Raw genomic sequence first — 24,649 nt, forward strand, 5'->3', positions numbered from 1 at the left:
GCCCTGAGAGGGACGGATGGGTGGGCTCTGGGATTTGGTGAGCTCACAGCCCGAGACAGGTCCCAACCTCAGCACGTCAAGGGGAACCCAAACACAGCCCTCTTGAGTCTCTGGTCAGGCAGTGATGGACACAAGGATGGAAGGAAACTTTCTAGCATGTAATTCTCCAGGAAAGAAGCACTTCAGTGACCCCGGGAGCTCACGCGTAGTTTGTAATTCCACCAGCCAGTGGGCAAAGACCTCCTCACACACAGAAAGAGAAGCGTTCAGCTACGTGGGCCAGAGAGCTCCTAGACGGTGTCTGCTCCAGACGTGTAAAAGCCAGCTTCAAAAAGGATCCCACTGATTCCAAGCAACCCAAGGGCATCTCAGAAAGAGCCAATGTACAGAGACTTTAAAAGAAACCAGGCACTCAACAGTGCAAATTTCCACAATGCCCAGCATCCAATCAGAAATGACCAGACACGTGACACGTTCAGAAAACATTAGTCACAGTCAGGAATCAATCAAGAGGAAGCAATCCGGAAATAGCACAGATGTCAGAATTAGTAGACAAGGATGTCTAAGCGTTATTATAAATAGGCCTCGTATGTTCTCAAAGGTGGAAGAAAGCCTGCCCATGAGAAAGAGATTTTAAAAGGTCCCACGTGAGCCTCGAGGGTGACACAGCACAATGTCTGAGGTGAAGAAGGCAATGGTGGGGCCGGCGCCACCAGGGAAAAGCCAGCGAGCTCCAAAGTGCAGCCGTGGAAGCTGCCCGAGACGGCCACAGGGACAGGAAGATAGACGGTGGGATGGAGACAGGGCTGGGGTGCAGCTCGTGGCAGAGGCTTGCCCAGAGGGTGTGAGGCCCTCTCGGGTTTGATCCCCAGCACAGGAAACAAAAGGGAGAGAGACATTGAGATGGAAGAAAGGGAGGGAGGGAGGGAGAGAGGGAGGGAGAGGGAGGGAGGGAGGGAGAGGGAGGAGGGAGGGAGGGAGGGAGGGAGAGGGAGGAGGGAGGGAGGGAGGGAGGGAGAGGGAGGAGGGAGGGAGGGAGGGAGGGAGAGGGAGGAGGGAGAAGAGAGCATTCCATGATTTGTGTGACATCAAGCTGCCTAAAATATTTGTACTTGGAGTCCAAGAAGCAGAGGAGAGAGAAAAAAGACGATATATAGGGCCCTCCGGCGGAGCCCGCGGGGCAGTCCCGGGAGGACCCTGGGGTGCGGTTAGTGCGGGGCCCGGCCGGGCGCCCCGTCGGCGTGCGTCTTCAGCTTGTGTTTGCTGAACAGACTGTAGAGGACCCGCAGCGTGCTCTTGGTGTCTTTGTTCACGATGGCTGTGGGCCAGAGCGGGACAGGGCCACGGTCAGGCCAGGTGGCAAGGGCCACCAACCGTCACCATTTCCCCGGGGGGGAGGGGGTTTCTGGGAGGATCCTGGCAAATCTGGACTGTGGGTCCTGTGAGGCCTGAGTCCCGGTGCTGGCACTGGCCCATGTCCCTCATCCTCCTGCCCAGGCCCCCCTGTGCCTGCCCCTCCCCAGGACAGTAAATCCTCAAGGGCCGGCTTCTCAGGGGCTACAGTGCTGGGCTGGGACAGGCCGGGCCTGGCACTTGCCGTCTTGCGGGTCCTGGGGCTCACTGGCCACTCGGAGCCTCGGCTTCCCGACTGCACCTCGCTGAGGAAGCCTCGCTGAGGCAGGCTGAGCCCGATACACCATGACCTCGAGTGTTGCCCTGGGACTGTAGCCCCCTCCCCTCCCAGGACCTGGAGACATGATGGCCACAGAGCCCCAGGGGACACCTAGGCAAGCACTCCTGATCCTCCTCCTACAGGAGGACTCCGCTCTGGGTGCTCCCGGCGCGCTCACCTTCAGGGCTGACGGGGTGGCTGAGCAGACCCTCCTCCTTCAGCAGCTCCAGGGCCAGGGTGACGTTGTGCAGCTGTGACGACAGGCCCACAGATGTCAGTAAATGGCGTGGCCCCGCCCAGACCATCGGTCACCCACAGCACCTATCCACGTCCACCTGTGGTCTGAGTCCCTGAACAACAGAAACCAAGGCCCACCCTGCATGTCCTTACATCCCCCGCGGACGGGGCTCACTCCCTCGCAGGAGAGGCCCAAAGGCCTGTCGTCAAACACTCACAGGCCCTGCACACACATGCATGAGGGAGGCCATCTCTACTCAGACCATCGCCGGGGAGGCACTGGGGGCAGGGATGCTGGCCAGTGGAGGGGACTTAGCCAGGGAAAGAGTGAGAGCTCAGAGACACCGAGCTTCCTCAGCGAGGCTTCCTCAGCGAGGCTTCCTCAGCGAGGCGCAGTCGGGAAGCCGAGGCTCCGAGTGGCCAGTGAGCCCCAGGACCCGCAAGACGGCAAGTGCCAGGCCCGGCCTGTCCCAGCCCAGCACGAGACACCACAGGCTGGAAGAGCCAGGCCTGCCTGGGTGGCCGTCCCTCCAGCCACCCCTGGCCCCAAGCAGAGGCTCAGATGTCCCCGGACCCGGCTAGGTCAGGAGCTAGCCTCGGCACCCACCTGGCCCGGCTGAGAGCGAGCGCGCAGGGCCCTGGTGGGGCAGACCCTCCGCAGTGGAGTCTTCTCCCTGCTCCTCCTAGGTCTCCCTTGTCTAGACACATGCAGAGACCCCTGCCCTTCTCCTTAGGACAAACAGCACGCAGTGAGGCAGGCTGAGCCCGATACACCATGACCTCAAGTGGGCCTCCCTCAGTGGTCTCAGCTGACCACAGACCCACTGTGGAGGCTGGACATCTTAGGCCAGCGGCCAGCCATGCCATCACCCAGCCAGCCCAGCCCCGGGGCAGCATCAGAAGGGCCAGTTCCCATGGCAACCCAGGCACGCTGCCAGGGTACCAGTTGGCTGAGTGAGGCCAAGCAAGGCTCGTCCAGGGCAGGGCTCCACCAAGCTGCCTCTGGTCACCTCCTGGAGCGTCTGCAGGAGGAAGGTTGGATCTGGGTTGATGTCTGTGCACCTTCCCCTTCCCTCCAGTGATGACGTCAGACAAGTCCCACAGCCCAGCTGCACCTCGGTGTCCTCATCTGTACCAGGGCGACACCGCGTCTGTCTCCATGGCGGCTGTGAGGACCGTGTGTGACGATGCACACAGAACTGACATGACAGGCCAGGTTTGCAGGTGGGGAGACAGCAGGCGGAGTCCTTCTCTGCCTGGGAGGGTCGCTGCTGGAGTATTAAAGGGCCAGTACTGGGGACAGAGTGCCGGTCCAAGACACAGAAGAGAGTGGGCGAGGTGGACACTGGACGGTGGGCTGTCCTCTTGGGGTTTAGGAAACATAGGTGGTCACAGTCCCGTGGTCCCCAGCAGGGCACGTCTCTGGATGTCCAGATAAGAGGAGGCCATCTCAGGGGAGCATCCCGGAGCCCCACCGCCCGTGGTGGTCCCGGGCCTCCCCAGCCGGGAGCGCGGGGGAGCGAGGTGGGCGGTAGCTGCTGTAGTTCACATTCTCACCAGGAATGCTATTTGCACAGAAAATAACGTCAGAGGGACAAAGAGGGACAGGGGCCTGACCTCTGCGCCCTGCGCTCTCGCCACTAAGCCTGGCTTTTGTGGGCTTGATGAACTCGCATCTCACAGAAGCCTGGGTTAAGATATAAAGAGAACCGGTGTCTGTGGCCATATGGCTCTGAAAACTGTTGGACGAAACAGTCCTTTGTTGCAGGACTTCTCAGAGTGTTACGTATGCTAATATGTATCGTGAATCTTCAGACTCATACGTATTTCATCCAGGAGGCTGAGACAGGAGGATGGAGGCTGAGACAGGAGGATGGAGGCTGAGACAGGAGGATTGCAGGTTTGAGGCCACCGTCAGCATCCTAATGAGACCTTGTTTCAAAACAAAAAATAAAAAGGGCTAGGGGTGTAGCCTAGACATAGAATGCCCCTGGGTTCTATCCCCTGTAGCACAAAATAAATAAAATAGGGTGGGAAGTGTAGCTCAGAGGTAGACACCCCTGGGTTCGATCCCCAGCGCCACACACACCCATACACACAAAAACACGTATTTCCGCAAGTGATCTGTGTGCTGCAGAGCACAGCACGGGGCTCCTGTTTGGGAAACTCTGTTCCTTTGCCGATTTTTAAACCATTTGTTAAACATCTCCCGTGTGCTAAATATGCGAGGGGGGATGGAGACGCCGCTCGCTCTCACGGGGCTTACACTTGGGCTCTGCTGCCAGCGACGCCGAGCTCACCACCTTTACTTCCTTGCCGCCTTCTTCCTCCGGATGCACATTCTGAACCAAACGTCATCTCCTGGAAGAGCGGCCCCGGCTCCAGCATGATCCGCCACGCCCGCCCCAGCCTCTGTTTCCTCCACACACGGTGCGTGATGATGAGGGTAAAACTCCGGTGCTCCACGGAGCCGAGGAAAGGTCAAGACCCGGGGGAGCGCTCACATCCTCCCGGAGAGAAGTAATTGGACGTGGGACGGAGCCAAAGATGCCTGGCACCGGCGCTGCGATTTCTGCAGAGCAAATGATGGCCTCTCTCCCTCCTCCCCAGCCTCCGCTCCTGAAACGAATGGTAATCTCACGGAAAGACCACAGGCGCCGGAGGTCTGAGTGACAACTCCAATCTCGAGGGGCCGCTCTGCCCGGATAACAGAGCTACGTGGGCCTGCCTCCGAGGGGCTGCTCTGCCCGGATAACAGAGCTACGTGGGCCTGCCTCCGGAGAGGGCCCTCGTCCCCGGTGCTTATGGTTAGACACAGAAAGGCCTCTTGCAGCGCCTATAAATTGGTTATTGGAGCTGAGGTGCTTGAGTCCCGAGGGTTGAGATCCCAGCCGTGGATACATCCATTTAATACGTTTCCCTGGGTGGTTCTGGTAGGCCGCTGGGTGTGGCTGGAGGTGGGGTGCAGCCTGGGGATTATATATGAGCTCCTCCTCTGCCCTCTCTAGCTCTTGCTTGGGACTCTGCGATGTAAGAGTGCAGCCCAAGAGCTCTCCCTCAGCCACCGGCCGCCATGTCCCGAGATCCGCAGTCCCCGGCCTCATGTAGACTGAGCCAAAAACAGCGAGAAAATGAACCTTCTTTCCTCTGCGTTATATGGTCGGATATTTAGGCCATGGCCGTTAGAATGCTGACGAGCATGCAGCTCACCTCGCGACAGCTCGCGTCCCCCAGATACGCATCTGGTGAGACTCACCCCAGGAGTCTGAGAGCCGCCCCACTTCCCCATGTCTGGTCCGGCTCCTGATTGGAAGCAGATTCTGAGGCAGACGGGCCCCCTGGCTGTGCACCCGGGTACCAGGAGGTGTGGGTGTTCGTCCTGGTGTGCAGCCAGTGTTCAAAGTACGCAGAAGACTGAGCTCAGGTCCTGCTGTCCGCGAGGCCAGGGCACCCCAGCAAATAAGTCGAGAGTCCCGTGCTGTTCTGGGTCCCTCCCCAAGAGGCCCTGCAGCCTGCGGGCGTCCTGCCCTCTCCTCCTCCCGGCTCTCCTCCTCACTGTTCACACAGCAACGCCCATCTATCTGATGTAGGACCCACCACCGCTGTGTTCTCCAGAGCCCTGCTCCCTCCACTCTGTAGGGACTCACGCTGGCCCCACAGGAAGGAATCAGGAAGCAGCTTGGGCTTTGGAGACGGACGAGCCCAGATGCCAGTGTGAATTCTCTCCCGGCTGGCTGTGCGCTCTTGGCCAGGTCATTGGACCCCTCTAAACCCAGGTTCCTGCTGTGAAAGTGGGATGGGCAGTTCCTGGCCCAGAGGCTCCCTGCAGGGATCAGGGGCAAGTTCAGGCAGACTGCATCCTTGCCCAGCTCTGCACCCTCGGCGCTTACCCTGCAGGGCTCTCCCACGTCCCCACCAAGGCTGTGGGCTGCTCTTCTAAGAGGCTGGGCAGCATGTCTGCTCAGCCCCGGCTCTGCCTTCGCCAGGAGGAAACCCCCCCCCCCTGCTGGCTGCTGGTCTCTGGGGGAGCTGGAGGGGCCTGCAGCACCCCCAGATAACCCTTCAGAGTACAGAGAGAGTGCCCAGAAGATCCACAGGAATGAATGATCGTGGTTTTCAGCCACCAGCTTGCCGGGGTACTCATTACACAGCATCTTTAAGGCCCTGACTGACTGACACAGCGCCTCTGAAAGGTAAGCTCCAAATACATGCTGAGCTCCACTTCTACTGCCCCCCAGCAAGAGGGCCTTGGAAAATGAGATGAGATGCAGAACAGGTGAGTGGAGGGAGGGAGGGATGGACGGACAGAGGGAGGGATGGAGGTATAGAAACATAAATGGTAAGAAACAGAAGGGAGGGTGGGAGTATGAATGGTAGATTGGTGGGTAGATGGATGGGTGGGTGGTTAAGTGGGTAGCAGTGGAGTGGGCAGGTAGATGGGTGGGTGGATGGATGGATGGGTGGGTGGATGGATGGGTGGGTGGATGGATGGGTGGATGGATGGATGGACGGACGGACGGACGGACGGATGGGTGGGTGGGTGGGTGGGTGGATGGATGGATGGATGGACGGATGGATGGACGGGCAGGCATATGGGCCAGTAGAGTTCCCTCCACACTTCATTTCACCTGGAAGTGAATCACAGATTGGCAGGTCTGTCCACCCAGAGGTGAGCCATTAGGGAAAATCTTTACCCACTTACCATTTCTTCAGGGGAGCTGGGAGTGAGGTGGAATTCCTTTAAGTGCAGGAAGAAGCCTTCCAATTGTCCAATCAGCAAGAGTAAGATGACGCCATCTGCAAACTACAAAGGGAGGAGCTGGAGTCTAGCATGGGAGGCTGAAGTCAGAGGCGTCCACTCCACCTCCCACAGGCTGCGTGGCCCTAAGGAAGTTGCACAACCTCTCTGAACCTCAAGTTCCTTTTTGAAAAACAGGGGTGACATTCCCAACCTCACAGGGGTGTCGTGAAAAGCAGTATAAAGTGATTCTGGGCTGGGCGTGGTGGCGCACCCTTGTAATCCCTGTACTTGAGAGGCTGAGACAGGAGGATCGCACAGGTTCGAAGCCAGCCTCAGCTACTTAGTGAGGCTCTTAGCAATTTAGTGAGACCCTGTTTCCAAATAAAGTATAAAATAGGTCAGGGGAACAGCCTGGAGGTAGAAAGCCCCTGGGTTCCACCCCCAGTACCACAAAAAATAAAAATAAAAAAATAAAGTGATTCTGAGCTACCTGGTGCATAGTACATGCTCAGTAAAAAGCTGTTCCTAACCTTGCTGGAATAGCCTCACACCAATTCTAAAACGACATGTTCCATAAGCTACAAAGACATGGGAGAAAACAGTTAAATATAAAATTATTCCATCAGGGAGAGGCAGCGATACCGGCTGCCACGTTAATATTTCTGTCTGTTCAGTCCGTGTGTTCAGAGATACAGCTCCGATTGCTGCTGCCAGCACATCACCTGCTAATGTGACCCGCCGAATCTCTTCATGGTCACAAAACACTAGATTGGATATTGGAGGAAAAACCACAGCTTTGGGTCCCTAATGGAATTTCCCCATATTAAGCCTGTTCCAGGTCTTAGCGCGAGCCTGAAATCTCTGCCGCTGTTGCTCCCGGGTCGTGCAGCTGGGCGCCAGAATCCGTGCCCCCCACAGTCTCTGAACACCCTCCTCACATACACCTTTATTCCCCAAATGCCATAATTCTACCAAGGGAGAAATAAAGATAAAACAGGTACAATATAAACCTAAGAAACCACCCTGTTTATAGCCACATAAAATATAATAAACCCACATCTGTATTATTTATTGCAAGTCCCTGGTGTGTCTCGTGATACGCTAAGCAGGCTGTGCCCACCACCTGGAGCGTCACTCATAATCCCCTGAGGCTGGTGCCCATCCACCTGCTTTAAAAGAGCAGGGACCTGGGGTCCAGAGAAGGCCAATAACTCACACAAAGGCTCACAGCTCACATGAAGCTGTCCTTGAGATCCAAAGGACAGGCCTGGAATGGAAGCCTATGTCCGCCTAGCTTCAAAGCCTGGTGTTTGCACCAGGTCACAAGGCCACAAACAAACCCCATGCGGCTGCCACGTGCAGTGGCTGTAAGTACAAACTTTAGCCCCGGCTGCCGGGGTTGCAGTGTGCACCCTTGGATAAGTTAATTCGCCTCTCCGTGCCTTAAGGTCCGCATGTGTAAAACGGGGTAGTGTCAGTTCCCAGCACTGTGGGCAGGGTTTCCTGGATTCATCTAGAAAGCAGTTTGCTCAGAGCCCGGCATGGACCAGTGGAGGTACCATCGCAAGACGGCTCTGCCTTGTGAGGTGCCCGCTGCCCACCTCCCGGATCCCAGGGCTCCAAGCAGGCAAGGCCCCCTCCTGGAGAGGACACCGAGGCTCCAGAAATGAGCCCCAGCCCCACCGGCTCCTGGACCCTGCGGACCCCTCTTCTGTCTGCACCATGGCCCTCCCCTGCCTGGGGACCCCGCAGCCATGTCCCTACCTGGGTGTCAAGACTCTGCACTGACAGGCCCAAACGCCCCACCTTCTGGTTGACAAAGCTCACAATGGCCTGCCGAGAAAGAGAAAGGACCCAGACCAGGATGGCGCAGCCTTCCACTTTCTGGGGTCCCACCCAGCGCCTGGCCCACAGCTGGTGTGGGGAGAGGCCCCGTCCCCGCCCCTCGCCCCCAACACCCCATGCGGGTGGGGGCCCCGGGAGCGCCGACCTAGCCTACCTCTTTGACGGCATGCACTTTCTCCGGAGCCAGCTTAAATAATTCATCAAAGACGTCCTCTGCAGACCGAGAGCCAATAAACAGCTCATTATGATGCTATTATCTTTGCACTAAACCGGGAAATTTCCCCCCCCCCTGAAAGTTTCTCAGAATAACCAATCCAGAGGGAGCCGGAGTTTTAGCTCATATTCTTAAATGAAGCGGGCCTGGGTTGGGGTCGTGGCTCCCCAGGCTGTGTGTTCCTGGGGGAATCACCTTCCCTCTCTGTGCCTTGGTTTACTCATCTATAATGTATGGCCGATGGTGCCTGAGAGGAGGGATTGCCGCAGAGACCAAGGCAGGTGCAGGCGCAGGCACCAGGCACGGCCTCGGTGCGGCAGGACTCGGGACAAGGTCCTTTCTGCAGTGGCCCCGTCACTGCGATGACCCAGCAGTCATCGAGTCCCCTCCTCCCTTCTCTCCTCCCAGCCACCGGCCACGGCAGGTGCCCAGTCCGCCCGCCAGTCTCCCTGGTTGACACCTCTCTAAGGACATTGGGTCCTCCCGCAGCGTCTGGAGCTGCAGCATGCCAAGGCCAGCGCCAGCAGCTGAGTGCCTTGCTCTGAGCACCTGTGGCTCAGGCCCAGGCCCAGCCTCAGGCACCGCGTCCTCACACCCAGACCCTGTGCGCACATGGGTCCCTGCGACCTGCAGCTAATGCCTCCCCGACTGGCCTGAGGTTACCAGAGCTGTGTGCCTCTGAGCCCGTCGGCCCCTCTGTGCTTCAGCTCCCTTGTTTGAGGGGGAAGTCACACCAGACAGCACCCCGCACATTAAATACCCCTCTGCAGAGCACTCAGCGTGACGGAAACACCAGTGGCCCGGCCAGGCCTCCCGGCCAGAGGCCAGAGCAGAAACAAGAGGCAGGTGTGTTCTCAGATGGCGCTCTGCCCCGCCCCCGCCCCCGCCCCCAACAGGATGCCCTTCCTCACGCTCCTCCTCCGCCCGCTGCCACACACAGAGCGCCAGCCAGCCCCGCGGCCTCATCCTCCTCTCCATCTGCCCCCTCGCTAAGTAGGGGAACTCGGGAGTGGGAGGGAGGGAGGTGTGGATGCATGGATAAGGTATGTGGGTGAATGTATGGGTGGGTGAATGGATGGTGAGTGGGTGGGGGTGAATTTGTAGGTGGGTGTGTGGATGGACGGATAAGTAAACAGGGATGAGTGGGTGGATGGATGGATGATGGACGGATAGATTGATCAACCAATGGATGGATAGATAGATTGATCAGTGGATGGATGGATGGATGGATGGATGGATGGATGGCTAGATTAATTGATTAATGGGTGAATGGATAGGTGGGTAGATGGATATATGTGTAGATGGATAGATAAATGGATAAATGAGGAGAAGATGGGCAAATAGATAAGTGCATGAATAGTTTTCTAGACCAAATGACCAAGGAATGGATGAATTGAAGAATTAACCACTGGATCGATCGATTTCTTGGCAAACTGCCCCATCTCAAGAGCAGTGGCCACTTTAATCGAACACTCCCCACTGCGCGTGTGTGGTATACTACACACATTAGCACACTACCTCCTCAACCCTTCAGCCTTCAACCCTAGCTTCAGAAGTGGCTGCCATGATGAGAAAACTGAGGCTCAGACAGGGTGGGACCCCTGCCCAAGCTCTCATGGCTCAGGAGTGGGAGGTCAGCATGTGAGCCCAGGCGCTCAGGCTCGAGAGCCCACAGGGTTAGCACCACCATCCCCATCTCTCTGGAGTCACTTAGTCTCTACATAGGAGTCTCTCCATGAGTGGACAGACAGACAGAGGAAGGACAAATGGAAGCAAATAAGGCCTGAGATTCAAACAACAGACCAAAACAGAACCCGGGGGCAGTGCTGGCAAGGAACCCTGCCTTGTTACGAAGCTGCTGCTGCGTACACATCAGACAGGAAAAGCTCTCTTTACACGATGGGATTACTCACTTGAAGGCTGGTCCTCGTCTGTGCTAAAGGAGAAAATACAGGAGGGGAAAAAAAATGAATGTTTAGAAAGGAGTCTGCGGGCCCTTCTCCCCACAGGACGAGCTGGGCCGGCGGGCTGCAGGCGTCCCTCCCGGCCTCGCAGGCGCCCCAGGTTTGCAGAGAGCAAGGGGACAAAAGGAGGCGTGGGCCTCCCCCTGTGCTTGCTATCCGATTGTGGAAGGCATGTCGGGAACACAGTAAAAAGTTTCTAGTGTGTGTGATTTTATGAACACATGCTCCTGTGGGAGCCACCATCAGAACCTTCTAGCACATTCCAGAACCTCTTGCCCCAGAATTCGCAGACAAAGACCACGACTGTGCTATGTCTAGTGCCCGACGTTGGTGCTGTCTGCACCGGGAGCTCATGTATGGGGACCACGTGGCACTTCCTCATTTGTGTCCCGATTCTTTTGCTCCATTTTTATTGACTTGGGCTGATATTTCTCTGATTTTTGTGCAATTTCCAGGCCTGTCCTCCCCCCAAAGAAATGCAGGGGGTGGGAGGGTCCCTGCATCCAGAGCAGGCCAAAGCCCTGAGCACAGTGCTCCAGAAGGGAGCCGGACCACACAGGCTGAGACCGGCAGCCCGGGACACAGACCCAGGCTCAGCGCGCAGGCCAGTGTGGCCGGGAGGGACAGACACCTGAGCACTGGCCACGCAGATTCCGGCTCCCGTTGGAGCCTTGTGTGATGCAGCCCCAAGAGCCCAAGAACCAGAGCCACCGCTGAGCCCCATAATCTCTGACCTGCAGAAAACCGCGAGGAGATTCAACATTGGCCATTGCTTTAAGCTGCTAAGATTTGGGCAAATGGGTTACGCCGTGGTCAACGGGCCCCAAACCCTGGACAGCAGCTGTTGGCCCCAGCGGGACCCCTGCAGCTCTTCAGCTGCGGCCAGCGTCTGAGCGGCTCCCCAGGGGTGAAGGGCCAGCTGCAAGGGCCTAGTCTCCTCCCGAGGCCTGTCTGCCCCCTGTGCCGCCGCCCGGGTCCAGCTCCCCCAGGACAGCCCTCCCCAGGGGGTTTGTTCTGCTCTGAGTGCAGAGAACCTCACTTCTGTGGTGGGGGTGGGGCCAACAGTATAATAACAGAGCAAGAACAGAAAACCTATGCAAACCACAAAAACCCTCGATATACCGGGCAGAGCTCATGTCGCAAACCCAGGGGCGCCTTTCCAGGGAGGTGGCGGGGTGGTCAGGCGGGGCTGTGCGCTCAGCAGGACCGGAGAGGACCAACAGCTGTGCCTGCCCGCCAGCACCCACCCTGCAGCCCCGCCGGCCATCGCCCGGCCCCACCTGCTCTCAGTGAGCTGCTCCACCGACTTCTCTGACTTGAGGCCGCTCTTGGTGCTCTAGGGAAAAAAAAAAAAAAGGGAAGACATCAAGCAATCCACCTAAAAAAGGGAAGACATCAAGCAATCCACCTAAAAAAGGGAAGACATCAAGCAATCCACTTAAAAAAGGGAAGACATCAAGCAATCCACTTAAAAAAGGGAAGACATCAAGCAATCCACCTAAAAAAGGGAAGACATCAAGCAATCCCCAGGAGCTGGGCCCTGCTAGCTCCACCACGTCCTCTCCTCAGGGCGGCCTCCTGGGCGGCCCTTCCCACTGCGTCCCTCTGTCTTGTCCTTCGTCCCAGGGAGCACTGGGCCCTTGAGCCCAGGAGGGTGGGACTGTGACTGTCTTTCTCCTTAGGTACCCTGGAGTTGGGGTGGTGGGCAGAGACAGTGTCAATCAATGTGTTATTATGAATGAATGAATGAATGAATGAGCAAATTAGTGGTCACCCCTGATTTATGTAAGTAAAGCAAAGCCACAAAACCACTCACTAGAGAGTTGGGTCTTTTTGTTGGTTTGATTTTTAGTACTAGCACCTCTGAGCTATACCCTGGCCCGTTTTATGTATTTATGTATGTATGTATGTATTTATTTATTTATATTCATCACAGTACTGAGGATTAAACCCAGGAGACTTCTACCTCTGAGCTACACCCCCAGCCCTATTTTTTATTCTTTATTTTGAAACAGCATCTCACTAAGTTGCAGAGGGCTTCACTAAGTAGCTGAGAATGGCTGTCAACTTGCCGTCCTCCTGTCTCAGCCTCTCAAATACAGAGATTATAAGCATTCACTACCATGCCTGGCTTTATTTATTATTCATTGATTGTGGTACTAGAGATTGAACCCGAGGCCTTCTACTTCTGATATATACCCCCCAGCCCTGTTTATTTTTTTTTTTATTTTGAAACAAGGTCTAGCTAAATTGCTGAGGCTGGCCTCAAACCTGAGATCCTCTCGTCTTGGCCTCCCAAGTACCGGGATTACAGGTGTGTTCCACCATACCTGGCTTACTAGAACATTTTAATTCATGACTGAAAGCCATAGGACTGAGTTTGACTGGGCTTGGCTGGTCCTGTTAGGGTGTCAAATGAAGCCCCTGCTCACCTGGGCCCAGGGGTGGGGGTCACGGGGAGCAGGAGCGGGTGGGTCCCTGCTCCTGGTGCTCAGAGCCTGCCTGGGGACAGCAGCTGCAGACCCTTGCACATCTGTGAGGTGGCGCAGGACCAGCTGGCCCAGGGCCGCCCTCGCGTGCCTTCTAGATTTCCGTCAGCCCCGCACCTGGCTGCCATCCTGGGGTGGGAGGGTGTTTCTCACGCCCCTTGACCCCAGCCCGTTTCACTCCACCCCATGAAGCAGCAAGATGCTCGAAGCACACGGAAGCCTCGGGCAGGACCGCTTACTTCAATGGTGACCACCTCCACCTGGACGTTGGCTGGGAGGGACAGGTTGGGCTGGAAGCGCTTGGCCAGGGCCACGAGGAGGTGCAGGGTGGCCAGCAGGTCCTTGTTGAAGATGGCTGGAGGGGAGAGGAGCGCAGGTCAGAGATAAGGGGCCGCCAGCATCTGCAGCCACGAGGCTCCCTCACCGTCGGCAGACCGTGGCGGCTGGCCTGGCCACCGTCGGCAGGCACGTGGGCCCTGCCTCCTTCCCAGCGCCTGGCTCTACTTATTTATTTGTTGGGGGCGTGACATAATCAACTGCATTTTGATTCTGACAATTTTAATACTTCAGGCAATCAAGAGGATTTGCAGTCAGACACCTGGCCAGGAGCGCAGAACCCCAAGGATACAGTGACACACCGCCAGCCTCGCTCCGAAAGAAACAGGAGATACAGGGTCAAAGCCCAAATGTAGCCGGGCGTGGGGGCGCACGCCTGTGATCCCCGCGCTTGGGAGGCTGAGACAGGAGGATCGACAGGTTCAAAGCCAGCCTCAGCTACTTAGTGAGGCTCTCAGCTACTTAGTGAGAACCTGTTTCCAAATAGAGTATAAAATAGGTCGGGGAATATAGCTCAAAGGTAGAAAAACCCCTGGGTTCTATCCCCCAGTACCACACACACACACACACACACACACACACACACACACACAAAAAAAACAAAAAACCCACAAACGGGATGTGGTGGTGCACGCTTGTAATCCAGCATTTGGGAGGCTGAGACAGGAGGATCACAGTTCATGGACAGCCTCAGCTACTACTTAGTGAGGTCTTTTGCAACTCAGTGAGACCCTGTTTCAAAATAAAGAATTAAAAATATGGCTGGGGGTGTCCTTGGTGGTAGAATGCCCCTGAGTTCCATTCCAGTACCGAAAAAAAAAAAAAAAAAAAAAAAAAAAAACCACGGTTCGCTCTGAACGTCCTACCTCTGCCAAGACAGTGCAAAGGGACAATGTGATCCGGGCTTCACACATGGCTGCCCACCTCAGCATCGTTTAATCAGAAACAACCACCTGCCCCGTGGCTGGGCACAGGTGCTACAACTGTTAAATTCAAGCCGCCTGTGACCTAATCAGGGACCGCCCCATGGACATCGGTCACTGACGGTGTGACTTGAAATACAGCAGCGAACGCGGAGGAGACCCCACAGAGCTGGGTCCGGAAACCGGGAGAGATCGCGCCAACCTCGGAGAAGCCGCTCACCTCCCCTCGGCCTCAGACTGTGGGAAAACCAAACGGAAAGAAATCTTCACCCCCAGCTAACTAACTAACGGCTGTGAGGGTGTGGCAGGGGGCGCGGGGCCCTTGATGACCCGCAGCTGCAGAGGTGGTTTGGATGAACCCATGAAGAACAGGCTGCACGATGCTCGGACGCGGTGGGGCTCCGTGTCCCCCGGACTGCTGCGCTGGGCTGCCCTGTGCTCCCGGTCAGCTGCCTGGCCGCGCTGGCTCTCTGGCTGCCTGAGGCCTCTGCCCCCGAGCCCTCTGGGTAGGTGAGAAGCCTGTGCAGACACCCAGGCTGCGCGGCCCTCCCGCCGGCCCTGGCGGAGGCTGCACTCACCCTCCACGCCCCACCTGGCCGGCTGCTCCTCCACCTGCAGGCTGCGGTCCACGGCCTCCAGGACGGCCTGGAGCTTGCGCCTCTGGCTCGGGGCGGTCAAGGCGATCTCCTCCACCTCCAGCCTGAGCCCTGCCAGCTTCTCTGTGGGCCAGAGAGGACGGTGAGGGCCCCGGGAGGGCGGCACAGGGACCTGAGCCTTCGGATGGCAGAGACCTGGGTGCACTGGTTAAAGCCTGTGTGCTGAGGCTCAGGTCCTGAACCCCTGCTTCCTTAGCTGTGAAAGCTTGGACAAGTTACTAGGCCTCTGGGAGCCCCGGTTTCCTCATCTGTAGAATGGAGACAGGACGGCTGCGCTGCTGCCTGTGGCAGCCCGGGATACTTGGCCGTGGCTGGTGGGTTGGCAGGCAGCCCATCTACCAGGAGCTACCCTTCCGCTTGGGGCCCTAGGCTGGGGTCAGGGTTCAGGCCTGAGTCCGCGCCCCACCAGCTCCTGGGCTGGAGCCAGGCCTCCAAGGCAGAGGCGCAGGGTGGGCGTGGCTGGCGGAGGTGGGTCGCCGAGGGTGGGGCCGGGAGGGCTGCAGCTGTCCCTGGCGCCCTCCCACGCCCTGCCGCCATGCTGTCCGCCTTGGAGTTGGCCAGCTACAGAGTCCAAAGGAACCTTCCTGCCCCTAAGTCGCTCGTGTCAGGTGTTTTAGTAATGAGAAACGCTGTCTAACACACTGGGCAGTGAAGACACAGAATCAGGCCTGTCCCTGCCTCTGAGACACAGGTCTGTGTGGAGGCGGACCTGGAGGCCAACCCTGACCATTGAGGGCAGAAGGCGAGGTGGCTGTGGGGCTCATGGGCCAGACCCCGGGGGCCCAGACGCGGCCCACTGTGACAGCCCCTTCCAGGCAGCTGGAGCCTTCCAGACCAAGGTCAGACCAGACAGCCAGAGCCCAGCCCTGCCACACACCCTACCCAGGCCTGTCCTCTCCCCAAGAGGCTGAGGCCAGGGATTTCCTTATCTCCCAGTCACTAAAAACAAGAGGTGCTTAATAAATGCCACGAGGCAGTGCGGTGGGGTGGAGGGAGCAGCGAGCGGGGCGTCAGGCCCCAGGTGGACCACAGCTCTGCCCGCGCACATGCAGGGTCTCCACCTCCCCAGCTCGGGCCCATCCGAGAGGGCACGGGGTCTATTTCCCCGGCCTCCGTGGGCATTGGCCTGGAGGGGCCGGCCAGGGCCGGGCGAGGCCTGCGCGGCCCAGGAGCAGCCGCTTACGGAAAAGGTGGTGCAGGACGAGCCCGTCGAACATGTCCTCCTCCAGGCTGCGCACCACGATGTGCTCGGACAGGAGCGTGGTGTTGACCCACTCCATCAGTACCTGCGGGACACGAGGGACGGCTAGAAACAGAGACCTCGGAACGGCTAAGTGCCGATCGCGTGGAGGGAACAGGTGAACAGAGTCTGCACTGGCCCGACGTGGGGACACACTTGTCATCCCAGCATCCGGGAGGCTGAGACCAGAGGATCGCGGCTCACAGACAGCCCCAGCTACTTAGCGAGGCCTCTGCGACTCAGTGAGACCCTGTTTCAAAATAAAGAATAACAAATAAATACGTTTAAAAAGTCTGCACTGTCTTGAAAAAATTAGTAGACGCGTGGACGTCGCAGGTGCCTCTGGGGAGGGGTCCCAGGAGAAAGTGAGGGCGCATTGCTGGAACGCAGAGGGCCATGTGGAGAGGGGCGTGAGCCCGGGAACGCCTGGCAGAGCCGCCCTGGAGACAGGCGAGGGCGCCCTCCTGGGGCTCTGGCCCCTCGGGCTGCAGAGCCAGGGGACCACACGCTGCTGCTGCGCCGCGCAGCTCAGTCTGCCGTCATTTGTTGTGGGAGCTGACACAGGCTCCTGGGGCCCTGCCCGCCCCCGAGCTGTGCCCCCACCCAGTTGCCCACTGGCTGCCACCTGTGGCTCTGCCTCGGGCTGCCCCTGGAGGCCAACCCCACCCTGCTGGGCTGGACGGACCCGAGAGCCAGAGAATGGCGCCCGCCCCTGACTAGGCTGGCAGAGGGGGCGCATGTGCAGCCCGGCCCTGCCCGCCCGGTGGGACATCCGAGGAGCCCGCAGTGCGCAGGCGCCTGAGTTCCCAGCCATAACCGTCCCTGTCCCTCCCCCGCACTGTCCCTTCCTCCCTGTCCCTGTCATTGCCTCCACTTTCTTCGGGTCTGGGGATGGAACCCAGGGGCATTCGACCTCCGAGCTACACCCCCTGCTCTATTTTTTATTCTTTATTTTGAAACAGGGTCTCACTGAGTTGCAGAGGGCCTCACCAAGTAGCTGAGGCTGTCCGCGAACCACGATCCTCCTGTCTCAGCCTCCTGAATGCTGGGATTACAAGCGTGCGCCACCACGCCCGGCTCCAGATGCCACTATTGTGCCAGACCACATCTCAGGACCGGCTTCTGAAGCGCCAGAGTGAGATGGCCAAGTGGTCCGGGAGGGCTGAGGGTGGCTGTGCTGTGCCCAGCGTCGGCACAGGGCTGTGCAGGTGTGCGTGCTCAAGGTGGGAGAGGTTGGGGTACAGAGGGTCAAACTGAGGGTGAATCTGGGCCACAAGCCTCTGGGTGTGGAAGGAGGAGCAGGCCCGGGGGCCTCCCTGGAGGAGGCAACAGAGGCCATAGAGAGACTGTGAAGTGGGGCAGAGCCCGAGCACAGCTGGCCAGCTTGCCCAGGGGTCATAGCACCCAGACCTGCGGGCAAGCAGAGGCCGCCCCACCAGCCCTCCAGTGCCTCGGGGGGCAGAGAGGTTAAGGCAGCACTGGCTGAGGGCCCGGTGGCCTGGGTTAACCCTTCCATCACTGCAGCCAGCGCCCCACACACGTCAGCACCCCCCCCACACACACACTGACATGCAGGTGACAAAACTCCCTGTCACCTGTCAGGAGACTGGCTGGGATCATGTGCACGAGCGCATACAGTTGGTGCTCAATAAATGTTCACCTATACGGCCATTTACTAGGTCTCCCAGGTGCCGGTGGGTCGACGCCTGCTAGGCTGAGACCAAGTAGGCGAGAGGGTGGCAGAGACGAGGGCCCAGGCTGCCCGCGAGGAGAGGAGAGGCCGGAAGGCCACCCCGGGGTGTGGGGCTGGAGGCCGCTGTACCTTTTGCAATTTTTCAAATCTGGGGTCCTTCCGGGAATTTGGTGGCAGGTATTTCTTTTTTGCTCCTGGAAGCAGAGATGTACATGAGCCGGAGCAGGGACCCCGAGGGCCTTCGGCAGCTGTTTCCCTGCTGGTCACCCGTGGAGCCCAGGGCCTTGACTGCTGGGGCCCCTGGTGCTACAGCTCACCCCGAGTGCCCCCACAGTATCTTTGAACCCCGCTAATCCTGGAAGCTGCAAGAGTTATTTTGGGGGACATGCTTAAACTCAGGGAGTATTTCTCATTCATCTGAAATTTAAGTGTAACCGGGTGTCCTGTCCTTATTCTACTCATTTATTTAAAGTGAAACCACAGCCCAAAGGTGTGAGTTCTGTACCAGGCTTACCAGCTCAAAACACCTGGGCACTGACCCTCACTGGCTCCCTGGCCAGGCGTGGCCAGAGGCCCACCTGCAACCTCTGAGGCCTGGGGGCTCTCGTCCCTGAGGCCTTGGTCAGCAGCTCCCCACATTTTAGATTCATAGAACCCACAAAATCTCAGGCCCAGAGGGACCCCTGAGGTCAATAGGCTCCATTGTATGTAGGGAAAACGTAGTCACCATGTGGGGCTACCTGGGCTAAGATAAAAAAACAAAAATGCAGCCTGTCATGTCACCCAACTGGAGAATTGCTAGACATCAGAAAAGTTTGAGAGGAGAGACCAGGCACTTGAGAATCGCCTGGGGAGCGAGTGGACGGGTGGGTGGATGGATAATTGGATGTATGGATAAGTGGATGGATGGATGGATGGATGGATGGATGGACGGACGGATAAATGGATGGATATGGGGCTTCTCCTTCCTAGAGCAGATTTCTTGCTACTTTTAATCATCCCAGATGTCCGCTGTTTTAGGAACTTTAGGAATCCCTAAGTCAACTATAAAACAAAACCAAATATTTTTTCCAACAACTGAGCCCTATCCCCTTAACTCAGCCATTTCGCTAGTGACACTTTCTAACCTCAAATGGTTCCAAAGCCAGCAGGGACGCCGCTCAGAGGAAGTCAGCCAGCTGGCTGGCGCCGAGCCGTCCTGCCTGTCGGGGTCTCTCCTGCTGCCCGGGCCCCTTGGCACGCGAGTTCTCTCCCACGGCACCTGCTCCGGAGGCCGCGTTCACAGTCTAGAGAAAGTTACACTCCGCCCTTCTCGCCTCTTCACACCTCCCGTGTTTCTGCTTTAACGGTTGTATAATTTTTAGCACGTCCACCTAAAGCTCTTCCCCCTGGGACGGTGGCTGGCGTGCGGCTATCTGCATACTTGCTCTTTTAGGGGCACAGTGGTGTTGACAGCTTTGGGCACCTCACCGTCTCCTAGGAGAGACTTTGGAGAGGACACTGGGCATTCCACCCAGGGCATTCCACCTCTGGACTACTCCCCCAGCCCTTTTTATTTTTCACTTGTTTTATTTATTTATTTATTTATTTTTAGTACTGGGGTTCCTGGAAGCTCTTCTACCTCTGGGCTACACTCCCAGACACCTATTTTTTTTTAATATTTTTATTTGGAAACGGGTTCTCTTAAGCCAGAGAGGCACGATCCTCCTGTCTCCACCTCCCAAGCGTGGGGATTACAAGCGTGCACCACCACACCCAACTTATTTTTCACTTTAAAACAGGGTCTCGCTAAGTTTCTGAGGCTGGCCTCCAACCTGCAATCCTCCTGTCTCGGCCTCCCAAATACCGGGATTACAGGTGTGGGCCACCATGCTGGGCTCAGAAGGGAAAACTCAGGGCCAGTACTCACATACTCCCCAAATAGATGAACTGGAAGGGTGTCCCACACCGACTGGCGTCCTCAGATCCTGTGTCTACCCTACTTTTTAGAGACTCACTGTGTGACGGGGCAGACCGATGGCCTGGCACCTGTGGGGTGGCTGTATCATGTGGACGGGGAGCCTGGATTCCAAGCCCCTGCTCGGGTAGGAACCCAGCTCCCCACTCACACCGCCCTCTGTGCCTCAGTTTCCCTTTGTGCAAAAAAGGAGGTAATGACCTGCACCCTTGGGAACAAATTGAGGCTGTACAGGAAATGCTTGGTGCAGTGGCAGCACATAGTAGGTCCACAGCGCTCATCTTAGTAATCGGTATTTAGCAGCAGCACCAGCCGGGGCACATGAGGTTACGGGGCACGTGGGGGCGTGTGGGGAAGGTAACTGTGGAAGGTTCCGGAGCCAGTGCTGGGTCAAGCCCAGAGCAGCTGAGGGGCCCAGCTGGCATCTCAGGAAGCAGCGCCCCCCCCCCCGGGGACAGAGACCCTGGCCCACCACCCCGCACCCTACTCTGGCCGGCACCTTGTGGCAGCTGCTGCTCCTCCTCGGGCAGGGCCTCCTCCTTGGGGAGCTGCAGCAGGTTGTAGAGGGACTCTGGCTCCATCTTCTCCATTGCCTGGCCTGGGGGGTGCCGGGGACAAGAGGGCGTCACCATGGAGAAGCCCGAAACCCTCTCTGTGGGCTCGGGACCCCAGGCCATGGGGCTGAGGGTCGAGGGGGTCTCGTCCAGGAAGCCCAGGGCCCGCGCTGCACAGGGAGGCCCAGCACCCCCACCCCGTCATCGTGATGGTCGGTGCCACTGGGCCCCTTCCGGCTCCTGACCCACTTCCTCTGTATGGCTTTCACTCGTGGTGCGGACCAACTCTGCCCTCCCCTTTCTTGGGCTTCAGCCCCCCCCCCCTCACCAGCCTTTCCGAACTATCACACACCCCGGGTAGAGAGGCCGCGCCACAGGGGCCAAAGCAAAGGAGGTGGGGGCCACGCTGGGCGGATTAGCAGTGGCCTGGGGGGCTCGGAGGCTCTGGCCAAGCCTGGGGCAAGGAGGGGGGTCTGCAGCCACAGGACGAGCCCCCCACCCCCAAGTTTCCACTGCACTGTGGCCAGGGCGTCTCCACCGCGCTGGCTCTGTGACTTGGAATAAACGCCTTCCCTTCTCTGGCCCTGATACATCTTTACAGGGTAGCGCTGGCCCTGGGCAGCAGAGGGGACACAGACCCGGGGCTTCCTCTAGTGACCAGCAGCTCCTCTCTGCCGCCGGGCCGCATCCTCACCAGAGAGGGGCTCACCCTTCTCCCACCCCGTGACTGCAGGGGAGGCAATGGAGCAGGGACTGCTCCCCTGGCTAAAGTCAGAGAAAGGGCAGGGTCTCGAGGCCTCGGTGACTTCCCCATTTGGGAGGGGACCGAGCAGCTCCCCTGACCAATCCCCTCCATGCGGCCTAAGCCATGGGGCTCTCCACGCTGCGTCCGGGGTTCCTCTCTGTGACCTCCGGCACCTGAGCGAGAGTATGGACAGAAACGGCTTCCACAGCCGGCCCAGAGGCAGGAGGACTCACCTGGACGCTCCCCGCGAGGACTGGGGCCTTGGCAGGCGGCTCAGAGGTGGCCCCCAGCCTGCAAACGGAGGCAGGCCCCTCCTCCGGGGCGCTGGGCTGTGGAGGCAGAGGCTGCCGTTCACTTCCTCCTCCGGGCCGGCTTCGCTGGCGGGAGCTTCCTCCTCGGCGTAGCAAGAGAGGATGTTTCGAGAGCAGAGCACCCCCACGCCAGCCCTGCCTCTGCCCCCCAAGGCCTCACAGCAACCCAGGCATGACATGGCTTCCTTCTCTCCCTCCTCCTCCTGCCCCCAAACAAGCCCTCACCTGCCTCACTGTCTCCTAACAGTAGCAGGGCTGGTCCCCATATCCCACCAGCAGCAGCCCATGGTGCCCAAGCTCCCACCTTGATGCCAGGGCAGCCCCTTCCTCCCTCCTGGACCACCAGGGGCCACGGCCGGACACTTCCGTGCCTGACGCTTCTATATCAACCCGCTAGCAACCCTCCAGAGGCGTGAGCTGCTCTTAAATTCACCCTGCACGGCCCAGCTGGCGAGTCTCAGCATCCCAGGCCCCTTCCTTTAACTAGCCCACCCTGCCCGCCTGCCCAGCCGCCCCTCTTCCCAGGAGCGCCCCGTGCCTTCCTGCTTCCTCTCTTCTCTCACACGGTATTCCCTCTGCCTGGGTCTCAGCAGCAGCCTAAGTGCCTCGCCCTCCAGGGAGCCCTCCCTGACTGCCTCCCTGCGACTCCCAGAGTCCCCGAGGGTGCAGTTGTCGGCCTCACACTCACAGACCCAGGCCAGGGCCCACGCTGGTGCTCGGCACCTTCCTGCCCTCGGATGCCAACTCCACCAGGGAAGGGCCCACCTCCCTTGCTAACTGCCTAGAACGAGGACCGGCACAAAACGGGCTCAGTGGATAAGCTCTGGTGGCTACTGGTGCCTTGGGGTCAAGAAGGCTTCTAGGGGGGAGAGGGTCTTGGTGACTGAATGTGAGTTTGCCAGGTAAAGCCCAAGGCAAGAACACCGGAGGTGGGGGGCGGGCATGCGTGAGGCCTAGGGAGCTCAGCAGGGGAGACCCGGGCAGGGCCCTGGGGCGGCTCCCTGCACGCCCACTTCGCAGTGTGGGTGTGGGGTCCTTGTTGGGGAGCTGCCTCCAGCTTCCCCGGGGCTCGGTCTTCACATACTTTCTAGTTAGATTCCTGTCTGTCTGCTCCGTACAACAGAAAGGGCTCTAGTCACCTGCAGCTGCGTGCAGATTGATGCAGGTGGTTACTGGGACCCAACGGCAGGCAATTTATCCTCAAGGCTGGTTCTGGTTGATTTAAAGGCATCAAAGCCCTAGTATCCACTAGAGAAGCATAGATTCTCTAGATTCTCTGCAGCCTGGTAGGTTGTAGCATCTGGTGGCAAGACAGTTACCTGTGATCACTCAGAACCAAGTGCTGGTCAAATCTCCAGTGTTGGACGACTGGGCTCGGACTCTACCAAATACAGCAAACTCAGGTTTTTCAAAGCCTGTGGCATAAACCTTCTCTTTCTTGTCGACCAAAGGTTTAGTGCAGGAAATAAATGTTGTAGGACTTTAAATTCTCAGTTTAAAGTGTGCTCAGAGCACCAGTGGATTCTGTGGATGGTCCTAAAGGAATTCTTATCTCTAGACTTTCAGAGCAGAGGTAGCTGAAAAGCAGATGAAGAATCTGATCCTGCCGGGCGTGGTGGCGCACGCTTGTAATCCCCGCGCTCAGGAGGCAGAGACAGGAGGATCGCGCAGGTTCGAAGCCAGCCGCGCTGGCGTAAGAGACCCTGTTTCTAAATAAAAATGTAAAAATAGGTCTGGGAGTGTAGCCCGGAGGTAGAAGGGCTTCCAGGAACCCCAGTACCACCAAAAAAAAAAAAAAAAAAAAGAATCTGATCCTATGTGTGCTGAATTATGATGCAGAGTACATCCGTTGCTCATTCAGCCATCTATGTCAAAGACAGGGGGTTACTTAGGCAAAGAAAGGGGCTCTAAAAACTAGAATGGCCATCTATAAGGAAGTCCAAGTACTCTGAGCGCCAGGTAGGATCCTCACAGCCCTTTTCTGATGGGAAAGCTATGCTCTGCTAGGAAGGCTGCAGTAATTCTCTCCGAAGTGTCTCTTTTCAAGGGGAGGCCCATTCTTCTCCCTCCCTATCTTCATTGCACCCCCAGGACCTCCAACATGCACTTTCAGTCAGCTCCAGCCTGTCCTGGGGATATCAGCATAATGCCAAGCCAGAGAGGAGACGGCTGGCACCTTTCTAAAAAAATTGCAGGTGCTGTGGTGTATACCTATAATCCCAGAACTTGGGAGGCTGAGACAGGAGGATTGCAGATTTAAAGCCAGCCTCAGCAATTTAGTGAAACATTGTTTAAAAATAAAAAATAAAGCCAGGCGTGGTGGGGCACACTTGTAATCCCTGCGCTTGGGAGGCAGAGACAGGAGGATTATGCTGGTTTGAAGCCAGCCTTGCTGGTTTAAGAGACCCTGTTTCGAAATAAAAATATAAAATAGGTCTGGGAGTATAGCCTGGAGGTAGAAGGGTTTCCAGGAACCCCAGCACCACCAAAAATAAATAAATAAATAAATAAATAAATAAATAAATAAATAAATAAAATAGGGCTGGGAATATACCTCAGTAGTAGAATGCCCCTGGGTTCAATCCCCAGTACCACAAAACAAAAAAAAGAACAGCACTGTGGTGTGTGTCCTCTGTAGCCCAGAAGTGATTTTGTGATGATACTGCCATCTAAATGGGCTCCTGGGCTTTAAGGGTTGGAAGTGATTTCAAAATGGCAGAGGCAGAGGGACGCACGTATTCACGGAGGGCCGAGTGGGTGTATCAATTAGTTTCTGCTGCATAACAAACTGGCCTAAAACTTAGTAGCTTAAACCAACAACCGTTCTGTTCAGCACCTGGTTTTGAGGGCTGCGCAGCTCTTCTGGTCTGGGGCAGATGGCTGTCTCACGCATCAGTGGTCAGCCTGGTTATCTACGCTGGCCGCCCTCAGGGCCTGGGAGTCTGCCGGCTGTCGAGTGGCTGGTTCCCACGGCGATCTCAGCGCGCGAGAGACCTGAAACACCAGCACTCTCCAAATCTCCGCTTGGCATGGCTTTGCTTTGTGCAAGTCACAGAGCAAGTCACACTCCCA

The 24,649-nt window shown here is 57.6% G+C and overlaps 1 protein-coding gene across 1 annotated transcript; it reads right to left on the bottom strand.

Moving 5' to 3' along the window:
- Window positions 1-1,208: 1,208 nt before the first annotated feature.
- PARVG (parvin gamma) lies at window positions 1,209-20,548 on the bottom strand (the record flags this gene model as incomplete). Its single annotated transcript, XM_080704762.1, has 12 exons — window positions 1,209-1,318; window positions 1,851-1,923; window positions 6,612-6,713; window positions 8,415-8,483; window positions 8,650-8,708; window positions 10,623-10,645; window positions 11,954-12,009; window positions 13,402-13,517; window positions 15,000-15,140; window positions 16,261-16,363; window positions 18,140-18,204; window positions 20,467-20,548. The coding sequence occupies 12 exons, from the start codon at window positions 20,546-20,548 to the stop codon at window positions 1,209-1,211; spliced, it is 999 nt and encodes a 332-aa protein (XP_080560888.1).
- Window positions 20,549-24,649: the final 4,101 nt, after the last annotated feature.

The sequence above is a fragment of the Muscardinus avellanarius genome (genome assembly GCF_963383645.1).
Source record: "Muscardinus avellanarius genome assembly, chromosome: 11".
NCBI classification, from domain to species: domain Eukaryota; kingdom Metazoa; phylum Chordata; class Mammalia; order Rodentia; family Gliridae; genus Muscardinus; species Muscardinus avellanarius.